A 14305-nucleotide genomic window follows, 5' to 3' on the forward strand; every position below is an offset into this window, starting at 1 on the left:
AACAAAATAAAATCTGCTATGTATAGTATGCTAAAAAGAGCAATATAGTACCAAAAAAAAAAGTTTAGAGTAGTTGCAAAGCAAAAGGGATATCTAAAATTAGATGAACCGCCTTAAAAAATATTAAAGAATGGTATATCACAGTATGGTCATGCAAAACAATTCAATGTATTATAACCGTACATATGCAAAATAGCAGATAAAAAAACCAATTTTTGTTATTAAAAAAAAAACTTAAACATCTTAAAAAATATCAGCGCAAAAAGCAGCCGTTCTTTTGAGATGACATTGATTGGTTTTGAAAAAACAATTGTTACTGACGATGGATCCTACTTTTACTTGAGCAACACCAGTATTTCTGGAGATTTTATTCTTCTGACATAAATGCAGCATCAAATGATGTAAGATTAAAAAGAAAAAGTTCGAGCCAAAAATACTTGTTTGGGTTGATTTCTTGACTATTAGAAATTTCCCAGCATTACATTGCTTCATTGTACCAAACAGCCAATGAAAATGTGTGTATTTCAAAATGTCTTGTCAGATTAGAGAAATTCCTTGAAAATATCATAAAAGTGACGATATTATTTCCTAGCCTGATATTGTTGTGTCACATTATTCACATAGAGTACAAGGCTAATCTTACAATCTAAAATTCAAAAATATAATAACATAATCCTGTAAATAAACCAGAATCACAGTTTGTTAAAGATTTTTGGTTTAAACTAAAAAGATGTTGGCTTGCAATAAAAACTAGCAAGCTAAAAATTTAGATAAATTTGAAAAATGAATTGATTCTCACACCACAAAAACTGTTTACATGGACTCAAAAAACATTAAAGGTGTTAACATTTTATCTTTCAAGTGGTGATATCAATAACCACAAAACTTCTTTTATCCTCCAGAAATGATGTTTTTTACCAGAGAAATTATTTAATGGAGAATTTCTAGCGATAGTGTTTATGATACTTAATAATAATGTTAACTTGTTAAAAAGGGATTCTTTAAATTTTAAACCCAGTAAATACATTGCATACTTTTACTCTGATGAATGATACATAGGGCTTGTGATTGATATTTGTAATCAAAACCAAGATCTTAATGTGAAGTTTATGCAATTCAAGGATCAACGATGCACGATCAAGTGTTGGGCTACATTTGACAAATTATTATGTCAAAGTGTTCCTACAATCTTGCTAATAATGAAATGATAGTATTATGAGTTATATAAATCAGAAATAAACAAATTAGTGTACTTGTGCTTCTTGTACATACACGTCTTTGTTCAGCTGATTGTTTTACTTTTTATTTTTACTTTTTTGCAGTATAATATGTATATATTTTTTCAGTATGAATTTTGTATATGTTAAGTTTTATTTTTTAGTTCTTCTTGTAAGCTAAATAAGCATCACTTTCAAAAGGTTACAATCATATCATAAGATATAGCATAATTCTCAAAAAAATGTTTTGCTGATTATCTTTATATAGAACCTCTACAGTAAAAAGTTTCATAAATTCTTTCAACTATTAATGCTATTTTCTATGCCAGCAAAGTGAATGTAGTTTAACATATTTAAAAAAAAAAAGATATTTTAAAAGGCTTTAGCAAGTGTTTAATTAACTTGTAATAAATAATTTTTATAATTAAGCCAAACAATTGACTCTGCCTGTATGTAGGCATTAGGCCAGGTGAATAAAAAAAAGCAATTGCTTTTACTCAGTAATGGGTCAGCTTTACATAAATAAAAACTTCATAGATTTTGCTTAAACTTTTGTTCATGAAAAACTGAACAATTACTAAGCGTTTTTAGAGTAAATTGCTTAGCTTTACATGAATAAAAATTTGAGAGAGTTTGCTAAAATGTATTCACATAAAGCTGAACAGTTACACCAAAAACGCTGAGTAAAAGCGATTGCTTTTTTTTATTCAACCGGTCTAATGAATTGTAGCATATTTAAGTTTGAATTTTTTTCCTAAAATTGCACAGTTTAGCAGCTTTAAGATACAATTATTTATAAACTGTTTATAATAAATCAAAAATACCTGAAAAAATGAATTATTTAGGTGAAAAGCTATTGCTATGCAAAACTCCAGGTCATCAGCTTTTTATTTACAAAGTTATGGTCTGTCAAAAGTCAGACTTAGTCAGAAATGTGTGTGATCACACACCAATTTATAACCACGCAAATTATTCTTTGTTTTGATGATTTGACAACAGCTATTAAAATTATAAAAGAGTGCTGAATAATAAATAACATTATAATCTTTATCTTTACTAATGTTTTTATTGATACTAATTTTTCAAGTATCAATGAAAGTTGTACATTTTTTTTGTAATTATATAAATTAAGTATGCATTTTTTAAAATAAATGCTATTAAAAAAAATAAATTATTACTATTTAATAAACAATGACTTTTTTAGACAAAAATAGTGTCTTTAAGGAACTTTATGTAAGAATCATTAAAGTTAATACACTCAAAAAGATAAAAATTTTGTTGAAAAAAATGTTTTTTAAAATCATTACAATAACATTAACATAACATTTATAAAACTGTTACAATTAAATAACTTTGATCTTTACTAATGTTTTTATATTATCAATATGCTTTTAAAATTACTGCTAATGATTTTTTATATAAAGTGTTAACAAATATTATACACAGAGTATTTTATTTATATAACTATGTATTTTATGTCAATCTTTAAAAGGGTTCTTCACTGCTGAGACAAAATGTGTTCATATTTAAGAAAGTTTTAAAAAATGTTTTAATGTTTTTAAAAAATGGTAAGACCTTTGTATCGAATTTTTTTTGCTGACCTGATGCCGACCTCTAAAAGATTGAGGTCTGCCAACTTCATTTTTCCTTATTCTGAGGGTTGTAAATGTATAACAAAAAACTAAAATTGTTGTTTTACTTAAAGCACACCTTCTCCATTTTGCTTTGGTTCTCGCAGTCTTTATGATATATGCTGCAATTTGCAGACTTGATAGTTTATTTCATGCACTTTTAGTTCATAACAGTTTCAGTATATAATGTCTTTGTGTAATTACTTTTTTTCTTAAATAGCAAAGTATTTTTTGTCCGACAATCAGAAAATTGTATTTATTTGTATAACTTTTCACTAAATTAAGAGCTGTCAAAGTAGTGAGTTCAAATACTCTATTAAAGGAACTGTTTTTTAAATTTAAACTGTTTTTTAAATTTAAAACGTTTTATTTCAAAGTATTTTTTAACTAATAATGTTGTTTATTTATAGTTCTATTATATTTTTGTTGATTATAGTTTATTTAGGTAGTTGCAGTCAAGTGTACATATACTGACTGAGTTAAGTAGGGATAGACGCTGTGAAGTGTACATACATCAACTGAGATTTTTAGGTTTGGGCAGGCATTCTTTTAGATAAAAGAAAAGTTCAATATTTATTTAAATAGGGTTTATAAATTAACTCAATATATATACATATATAAATATTAAATTAAATTACAATAGATTTTTAGGCAAAATAGTCAAAATAATGATAACTTATGTTTAAATACACTTGTACAAATAAATTTCTTTTTTAATATTTTCTTTAATATGAACACAACTTGGTTCAGCAGTTAGGGATCTCTTATTAAAAAAAAGAATGTATGCTACACAAAGAATGAAATGGTTTAAAAAAAAAAAACTCAAATAAAATAAAACTAAAAAAACTAAAATGGTGAGATTATTTAAATCAAGTTTTTATTTACGTTAGGAATAAACTTTAAATCTTTTATCTTTACTAATATTACAGTTTTTAAAATATTACAGGTAACCCTTTTAAATAAAGTAACATCTTACTTCTAATGATTGTTTAATAAATAAGATATTTAACTTTTTTTTAATTTTTTATGTTTTGTTTTTAGTTAAGTTTTTTTTATTTTTTATTTCATCAAAATTTCTTTTAATTTTTTAAATATATAAGTCTAGATAAGTTTTTTAATGCATTTTTGTAATGTTCAAATTTTCAAAACATTAACAGGCAGTTAACATGGTCATATTATGGCACACAATCACACGCCTTCCTGACCAAGCCTGCTGCTGCTAGCTCCAAATACTCTGATTTTATGATTTTCTTTAATATTGAATTATAACTTTAGTCATAATTTAATATTAAAGGTTAGTAAATATAGTTGAAAAACTTTTTTTTCCACAAAATCTGTTGGTAGTCAAAATTTGAAACTAATCAGAGGTAATACCCTGGGGGCAATTAGGTGATTAGATATGGAATAACCCTCCTGTTCTACTTATTTTCAAACTATTATTTTCTTTGCTATCTCTAATGCAAAAGTGAGAGCCTTTTTTCCCTAATGAATGGAATAAAAACGGATACAAAACTTTCTGAAAGAAAAATGTTCACAAAATTTATTTGTATAAATTTGGATAATTATATTTAATATCCTTTATAATTTTAAAGAATATATTCGCATAGCTGCATATTATAAAAAAGCTTCTAGTAATGTTAAACAATTTTTTTTTATTAATGGTTCAATAACTTTATTAAGTTATCAATAAAACTAATTAACAAAATTTTATGAATACAATTTGTGAAATCATCTAAGTAATAAGTAAATTATGTTTTATTTGTTTTCTAATTCAAAAAAGTCTAATTTTTGTGGCATTTAATAAAAATTTACAATAATCTATAATAAACTTTCATAATAGAGACTTTTTTTTTTCCAATAGAAAAAACTTATTTAATGAACAATTTTAAAATGTTTTATTGTTTTTATACTCTTTTGTAAAGTTTTTTAAAAATTGATGAGTAAGAAATTAATGTAAAAATATTTTAAGGAATAAAAATGTAGTTTATTAGGATACAAAAATGTTTAAGTGGGCTTGTCCAAGCAAAATTCAGGCAATTTACTTTAGTACATGGCTATTCTAAAAGTATATATGCAAGAATATTATAACTTTAATTCCTTTTTGAATGACCTCTTCATTGTATTTTATGAGCTTTCTTTTCTATTAAAGTATATACACATTTTTCTCTGTTTTTCTCCTTTTCTTACTTTATTATTTATTATCATATTTTCTTACTTTATTATTTATTTTAATTTCTTCTTTTCTTACTTTATTTTACCAATGAAAGTTAAAATTGGCATTTTAAGAGATTTTTAAATATAAATGTATGTTTTTTTTTCTTGGAAAGATTTCATAAAAAACTAAGTTTGATATATAATACACAGATTGACATACTGAGTGTTAATTGTGGCTTAATTTATTGAAATTTTAGTTAAATAATTTGAGTTATTTTTTAAGAAATTATTACCAACATTTTTATTAATTGTATGACAAATAACTATGAAGTATTTAATATTAAACAAATGAAATCTTTTACAAATTGTCTTTGCCTGTAATAGAAAGATTGCAACATAAATTTTGTTGCTTTTAAATATTTCAATACATCAAGCATAAAGAATACATTAGGTAAAAATAAAATAATAAATATAAATAAAGTTATTAATTATATCTTTTAAATAAAATAAATTTGTTAAATTAAAGAAATTAAGAATCACACAGATATTCATAGCTAAGAATCTTTTTAAACATTTCTAGCAAAAAATTATGAATCACTTTTAAAGCAATATAGTTTAAACACTTGTTAATTAAAAAAAAAGTTTTCTTTTAATTTAGTGTTACTCTTGACATCACTTGATACTCTTTAACCTCACTACTTTTCAACCTCACTTCATAACTGTGTATGAACATACTATACATTCAGTTTTCTGCTTTATTATCTGAGTACTTTTGATTTTATATATTTATAAACATGAAGGCTCTTAAGTCATGAAGAAGGAAGTTTATCTAAAACAAAAGAACTCTGAAAAATTTCAGTTTAATTGTGGGTAAAGGTTAGAGGATCTTGTAAACTTGCAATCTTTATGTAGCATTACATAAAAGTACTCACAATAATTTATTGTCATGAATGTTCTGTTGTGACAGTCGATACAGTCAAACAAGTAATGCTTAAGGATAGTCTTGAATTGGCAATTTAAAAGGCTAGGCTTTAGCTCCAAACGCAAAGCCGGGAGTAATGGTATAGTTTAAGATAAACTCAATGGATCTTATTTTTCCATACTTTTTTGACAGTTCAGTCAACAGTGTTACTTGTTTACAAATGTAAAATAACTTGTTATGGTTTTAAACAAAATGCTAGAGTATACACTTTTAATGATATAGAGCATTAATGGGATAGAGCTAAAACTAGCTTGACTAAAAGTTTCTTAACTATTGGGTTGGGAAGTAAAGTTTAATTGAGTGGCTGGCTTGTTTGCCAAAACAAGCCAGCCACCCAAAACAAGCTAGCCACTGGGTCTTTACTTTTCATCAAATAAAATGTAGTTGATCTGCAACATGAATGGCCAACATAATATAACTATATTTTCTAGTTGTTGTTTTTTTTTTTTTTAGAAATTTTAAATCTAAACATTATTTTTATTAAATTATTTAAAATCACCAAAACAAATTTAAATTTGTATTTTTGATTTTAGTTAAATTTTTAATTGTATTTTTGAAAATTCCACCAACATTGCATTGCACATTTACAGATATATTTAAATAAAAGAGAAACTAAAAGAAAAAATCATTAGTAAAAATATTTTGTTTAGATAAAGAGTTTTGATCATCAAAATGAAATCTCTAGACTTCGTCTTGCAGAAAATAACATTAATCAAGATTTATCTAATTTAACATTAGTTGGTCCTGAAACACAAGCTCGCCTGGAAGCTTTATTGGAAGCTGCTGGTAACAATAATTGTTTTTACATTTTTTACTAATTTGATAAGAAAAAAATTTTTAAAATCTTTTGTGCTTAACATTTTTTATTAACAAATATTAACAATAGCAACATTTTTTTAATGTCTTTAATTTTTTATATTCATTAAAAAGTATTTTTAAATTATTCACTGTTTATCAGGAGTTGCAACTGACGGAAAGGCTTTTACAGATCCAGAAGTATTAAGGAGGTTAACCTCTTCAGTTAGCAGTGCTTTGGATGAAGCTGCAGCAGCTTTAACTAGAATGAGATCACAATCTGGAAATAATACATCAAGTCAAAATAATGCACAAGGTTAAAAATGTTTTTTTAACTGAATGTTAGTTATTATAAGTATTTATTGTTAAGTATTTATAGTTTCTGACTTTCTTACAAAAAAAAAAATTAAAATAGGCTTTTCTCTCCTTTTCACTTATTTTGTGTTCCAATAAGTATAGAAATGACATTGCAAACTTATAAAAGTTTTCTCATCATTTACAGGTAACTCAATAAGGTTGTAAATTTGTATAATGTATTTTTGAAATTCTTTTCAAATAAAACTTATAAAAATCTCAGAAGTGTGCTTGAAAATGCATGGAAATGTTATAAACCTCTGAAAGAAAAACATTTAAAGAAAAATGGATGCTTATACTTTCACAAGCATTAAAAGATTTATGAAGTAAAAGGTGCTTACACAGGTTATGAGATTTTATTGCGTAACAAAAATGTGTTACACTAATAAATGTAACTTTAACTCATGTTTACATCTTTACAAAATTAAATTGCTTTATTAGCGTATTTCAAAGCATTGCATTGTTTATTTGAACTAGTGTAAAAAAAAAAACTGATGAAATCTAAGTTCAACATTTGAAAAAGATTTAAATTTCCTTTTAATTTATTTTTTAAAACAATCTTATTCTGTTATATCTTATTCTTATTCTGTTATATCTTATTCTTATAATTTATTTTTTAAAACAATCTTTATTTAATGTTATATCTTATTCTTAACATAATCTTTTTTTATCGCAACTTATTATTATTATTTTTAATTGATTATAAACAATTTATAGAGAGATTTTAGTTACCAATAAAATATTCGTAAACAAAAACATTCATAAGTTATGTCAAAAGAACTTTACACGATATTGAATTAATAAAGAACAAAAAGTTTAAAATACATTTGTGAAAAGAATTCTTTTAAGCAAAAACACTTCTCCCTTTTTTAAAGAATTTTTTTTTTTTAATTACTCTCACATTTTAATCTACAATGAAGAGATTTATGTTTTATGTAATTAGTCAGCAAGAAAAAAAATTGTTTAAAATAATCACAGTTATGGTTATATGCTTTTTTTTATGACTTAATATTTTCTGAATAAACTTCACATAAACAATATTAAAAGATAATTTAAATATTCCAAAATAAAAAAAGTTTTTACTTAATGTAAAACTGTTGAACGCATATTCATATTGCCATTTCGTATATAAAATGTGAGCTGTATTAGTCAATAATATAAACAACTTTAACAATAATAAGTGTTAAGAGTTAAATGCAGTTATTGGGTTGCCTCTTGTGTAGAATTAATATAAAAAATAATAAGAGAATTGTTTGTGTTAAAATTGCACTTTTTACAAATCATATGGAAACAATAGATCCCTTTGACATAGATGAATAGCTTTAATCCATTCCTCAACGCCTATTTTCCAACAACCAATGGTTCGCTTGGGGGAAGAAAAAAAAGCTCCACCTTGCTATTACTCAAGTTTTGGATGAAAAAGCGTTTCTGTTCAATAAAAAGTCGTTGTAAGAATCACAATTGATTCTGTTTTGAATATAATTAAAGGTTATTTTGTTCTAGTATATGATGATTAATATCAAGTGTGTTTTGAAAATGACCTTGATGGAGTAGGGCAATCGGTCGATCATTAGAAGAATTATGGATGTTGTACAAAATACTAGTTAATGCACTCCTATGTACAAAGATTGTGTGTTACTATTATATTCTCAAATTAATGTAATTTTTGTACATTTTCTTACAATGTAAAATTAAAATTGAAAAATTTAAGTTATGTTATAATGCTACTCTTAATATTATTACAAATATGACATGGGCACAAATTAAACACATTCTGCAAAGAATCACCAATCAGCTGAATAAATCATTCCTTATTATAGTTATGGCCTTTTTATTTTGTTTGATGAAAAACTAGAAACAAGCAACAAAGATATACAAATTGTTTAGAGCTTCTTTCTTGTTCAACATCTTTAACAGTTTACAGATGTGATGAGTCATTTTTTAGAGAGATCTGATCCTGATCTTAAATCAATTTATTCATTTGCATAAAATTATGTTTGTTGTTTAAATGAGCATACAAGCAGGTCTCATATTTTAAAAACCAAATAAATGTTTTGATATGTTTGAAAATCTTGTTTATGATTAGTTATTAACATTTTTTACTGTTTATACTTCAAATATATTGTGATATATCAAACTTTTATTAACCTTTATTAATATTTTCATCATATCAACATTATTTAAAATCCAAATTTGATTAGATACACGTTTTATTACTAAATTTCTAATCAATAAACACTAGGAGCCAAACCCAAATTTAGTAAACTTTTGAATTTACTTTACTTTAAGTATATCTAAGTAATTGTTTTTTTAGCTGCCAAAAATTTTAACTAATATTTATCAAAAAGCACTAATTTATCAAAAATGTCCAAGCACGGTAATTGGAACCCAGTCCACAAAGTTATTAAATATTAAAAAAATGTATTTTCATATAACTGGCAAAAAAATATCTTTCCAACAACACTGTAGTGAGTTTTCTATGACTTTTTAATCATTAGTTATGATTTTATTTCCATAGCTTTTTATGCCCATTGTGAGTAAAAGCAATAAAATCTACTATTTTGTTACCTTTAAATATTGCTCAAATGGGCTCATATTTAAATATTGCTCAAATGGGCTCATATTTGCCTAAAACTATTTCTATATGTATTGAAACAACATACTAAGGGGTAATAATTATTAAATTTTTTTTTTAATAAATATTGTTAGTTTTAATTAAATTAATAATTATTGTTAGTTTTAATAGAATTATTCGTTTGTTTGTTATTAGTATATAAATAATTATGTTAATTTATAGTAATTATGCAATAAATAATTGATTAAATTGTTAAATAAAAATCTAAAACTTAAAATTTTACTTTTAGTTTTGAAACATTTATATTTCTTTAATTGTTTTTCCTTTTTAAAATAGAATTTATTTTATTAGTTTATAACAATAATTGTGCTATTCAAGGTACAAGGAGTCTTGTTGAAGCTTGTATTGAAGGAGATATCACAGCAGTGCGGAAACTGCTTGATGAAGGTCGCAGTGTCCATGAGCCGACTGAAGAAGGAGAAAGTTTACTTTCTTTGGCATGTTCTGCAGGTTAAGTGTCTACATACATTTACCTATGATTGTTATACAGGAGTTTTCAAAGACTTCAATTTATCAAAATCATTACTTATATTTTAATTATTTCTTATAAAGATGCAATCTTATTAGTAATATTTTCAATAAAAGGTTTGGTTAAAGCTTTTAAAATATTTTTATTTAGTTAGAATGCTAGCATCATATACTAATATGGCGTTATTAGATGTGTTTATCACCATACAATGTATGGAGATGAATATATTTTTTTTTAAATATCTAGGATATTATGAATTAGTTCAAGTTCTTCTTGTTATGAATGCAAATATTGAAGATAGAGGAGTTAAAGGTGATTGCACACCGTTAATGGAAGCTGCAAGTGGTGGTTTTGTTGATATTGTTCAATTGTTGCTGCAACACGGTGCAAATGTCAATGCTCAATCTTCATCTGGAAACACAGCTCTTCATTATGCAAGTTGCAGTGGTTATGATGATGTTGTTCAAGCTTTAATTCAGCATAATGCAGATTTGGAGCATCAAAACGAAAATGGACACACACCTTTAATGGAAGCTGCAAGTGGTGGTCATAATAAAGTAGCCAAATTACTTTTAGATAATGGTGCTGGAATAAATACCCACTCCAGTGAATTTAAAGAAAGTGCTTTAACTCTAGCATGTTATAAAGGTTTATTTACTCTTAATTACTTGTGTTAATGAATTTATTTACGCTTATGTTTGAGTAAAATTTAAGGACTCAAAAAGTCTCAGAGTCTTGAGTTTTTAATTTTTGAATTTAGTGTCTTATATTTCAAACTTATTAAAAATGTGTTACTCAAAACGTAATGAAAAATGTTTTTTTTTTTTAAGTTATCTTTTGCTCAATAAATATTTATGTCAAAATTTTTGATAAAACTATCTCTTGTTTAATATTTAAAAAATTTTTTCAAATATACTTTGTTTGAAAAAAATGTTAAACTTTTTTGAAACAACACAGTTGAATTTTCACAAAAATTTAGCTGCATAATCTATTACTGTTTAATTATTTGAACATTAACAACAAATTTGTTTAATAAAGTTTTAAACATTTTATATTCATTTGATAATTTTATTCATTTAATAAAGTTGCTTCTATAATAATTGTTATAAAGTAATAGAGAGTATGTTTTTGTTTTTTTTATGGCAAAATAAGAATTTATTAAAACTCTTATTATTATTAAGAAATTTATATTATCAGTATGATGAATTTTTGTTCAGTTTTTATTTAAAAAAATTTTATATTAGGTCATGTTGAAATGGTTGCTTTACTTCTTGAAAGAGGAGCTGACCAAGAACATAAAACAGATGAAATGCATACTGCTCTAATGGAAGCATCAATGGTAGTATTTGAAATCATTTGATTTGTTCCTTTTTTTATTTTGTATTTTGTATATACTGCCTGATTTACTATTGTTCCTGGATAAATTATGACATCCACATATATGTAGTTATGCAAGAATGATTTTTTAAAAACATATTCTGATAAATATTATCATTAGTTTAAAGTTGCTTTTAATTTTTTCTTTCACTTCTGAGTTCATTACTTTCTTTTTTTAGATTAATTTATGTTGAGTATTATCTGATCTGAATTTTTCAACATACTTATTTTCAATTGTTTTTTGTTTTGTCATTGAGTTTTGAATCTGTTTTTTTTTTTTTTTAACTATTTTTTACATTTAAAATAAAATCTTAATGATATTAGGATGTGAAATTTGTTTAATTATATTTATAATCTTAAACAAAATTTATTTAAAAAATTATTTTACACTTTTATTTTTTTTTTAATAATTACCCAAGACAGTTGTATGTAAAATTTGTAAAAGTAATCTTTGAGATGCAAAGTTCAACCTGGCATCTATCCTGGATTTTTTATTGTTTAGATGCAAAGTTTAACCTGGCATCTAACCTGGATTTTTTATTGTTTAATTCTTGCTTTTGTATTTTCTGCTAAATAAAGTCTTTTTGCTTTTCAAAATTTTATTATCGTGCATACTTTTTTCAATTTTTCCTTGCCTTGGTAATAACCCAAATAAATACCAAGGTAACTACCATGTAACTGCATAATTATGTTTTTTTACAAATATGATTTCAACTTTTCATGCTATCATAACATTCTTACAATTTGACTTGAAAATTTAAAGTATGATAAATCTATCATGGTTAATTTAATAGATTGTAATAACTTTAATTCTCTTTGTTGTGCTAGTCATGATTTTATTCTTGGAAATATTTCTTCCTTTATCAGTCTGTGTGGTAAATTGTTGCCATATATAGCTTGATAATGTGGTAAATTGTTACCATATATAGCTTGATATCTTTTGATAATGTTCTTTCTCATTTAGACAAGGTACAAAAGCACAACCTGAATATTATTGGTTTATAGCAGCTAACCTTGAACTTCTGTCACATTTTTGTAAGGTTGCTTCTCTTTTTCTGTTTAACAATACTATTATGGTCCATGTTCTATTCTGTTCTAAAGATGGTCCATGTTCTATTCTGTTCTAAAGATGGTCCATGTTCTATTCTGTTCTAAAGAGCTATTATCTTTTAATCTGCTTTCAACAAACTCGTATGACTTCACCTTCAGCTAAGTTGTATCTTTTTATGTTTGCTTCTAATTTCTCAAAATATATTATTCATTTTGTTTTTTCTTTTATTTTGCTAATTATCTTATATCTTGCTCAATAACTGTTAATATTCCTCAAACATTTTCTAAGTAACACATAATATAATTGTTGCCTTGGAAATTTGCTTGGTAATAAATTTTTTTGGGTTAATTTGCATATTATATAAAAATAGTTAATTATATAATTAGTGCTGTAATCTTATAGGATGGCCATGTTGAAGTTGCTCGATTATTGCTGAATCATGGAGCTCAGGTAATATTTCCAATCAAGGTTGTTTGTTATGAAGTTTAAAATTAGACTCATACTATGTAAAAACTTTTACAGATTTAAAAAAAAAAGATTTTTATGTAGGTTAATATGCCAGCTGACAGCTTTGAGTCTCCTTTGACATTGGCTGCATGTGGAAGTCATGTTGAACTTGCACAACTTCTTATTGAGCATAAAGCTAATCTTGAAGAAGTTAATGATGAAGGGTAAAATATCATTTGATACACATTTAGTTGTTTTCGTCCTTTTTTAGCATTCAATTTTTGTTCTTTTAAATTGCTAAAATTATCTATTAAACTATTTCAATTGTCAAAATTGTCTATTAAACTATTTAAATTGTCAAAATTGGCTATTAAACTATTAAAATTGGCTTTTAAAAAGCTACTATATTCCTAAATAAAAATATATAAGTATAAAAATGAAAGTAAATTAGTTGAAAGGTTAAAAACAGTTATACTTTTATACCTAAACAGTTTTTCAACTCTAAAAAAAGCATTAAAATAATAGGTGAATGTAAAATATTAAAAATAATAAGTGAAATAAATGTTACAGTTTTAAACTATTTTAAAATTCTGCAATTTCTCTTTATATTACTTTTAAGCCATATTTTCCTCTTAATCTCCTCCCCAGTTTTAAGCCATATACGTTTTCCACTCACTTCCTTCCCCAGTTTAAGCCATGTTTTCCTTTCATTCCCCTCTAAAATGAATGAAATTAAAAATATTTGGGAAAATGTTTTAAATTTTTCAAAGTTATAAAATGCAGATAGGCTAAAGTTGGTATATGCCATTGTTTTAATATAGAATTTGAAAACCTAAAGTTTTAACATATTTTCTTTACTTTATTAGTAACTAAGTGTATGAATTTTGTTATGGTTTAACAATAAGCTGATTACAAATACAGTAGTGGCCAAAAAATTAAGGCACATCATAAAAAATAACTCAAAATTTGTAGTGTAAATTTTTATTGAATAAACACAATAGAAAATGTAAAACAAATGAAAAAAAAATAGATAAAAATTATCAAATATTGTTAATATTCAATAAAATAGTAGTTATAGCACCAAATTATATCAATAGTACAGTTTAAATGACTTGAATGTTATAATTCAATACTTTGTCGGATGTCCCTTATTAACAAGCACAGCTTGTATTCTTCTTGGGATTCAATGTACT

At 24.8% G+C, this 14305-nt stretch overlaps 1 protein-coding gene across 2 annotated transcripts in view; it reads left to right on the forward strand.

Annotated features, from left to right (window-relative positions):
- Positions 1 to 14305, forward strand: part of LOC100215246 (ankyrin repeat domain-containing protein 17) — a 48155-nt gene that overhangs the window by 11843 nt on the left and 22007 nt on the right. For both annotated transcript variants that reach the window (XR_010642394.1, XM_065813047.1), the window contains exons 2-8: positions 6635 to 6770; positions 6943 to 7095; positions 10087 to 10218; positions 10484 to 10885; positions 11482 to 11576; positions 13068 to 13115; positions 13215 to 13336. Coding sequence is in view for 1 of the 2 variants with exons in the window: in XM_065813047.1 (XP_065669119.1) it covers positions 6635 to 6770; positions 6943 to 7095; positions 10087 to 10218; positions 10484 to 10885; positions 11482 to 11576; positions 13068 to 13115; positions 13215 to 13336 (1088 nt within the window). In the remaining variant the exon portion in view is untranslated. The remainder of the gene's footprint in view (positions 1 to 6634; positions 6771 to 6942; positions 7096 to 10086; positions 10219 to 10483; positions 10886 to 11481; positions 11577 to 13067; positions 13116 to 13214; positions 13337 to 14305) is intronic.

Source organism: Hydra vulgaris, chromosome 12 (assembly GCF_038396675.1).
Source record: "Hydra vulgaris chromosome 12, alternate assembly HydraT2T_AEP".
In the NCBI taxonomy this organism is placed as follows: Eukaryota; Metazoa; Cnidaria; class Hydrozoa; order Anthoathecata; family Hydridae; genus Hydra; species Hydra vulgaris.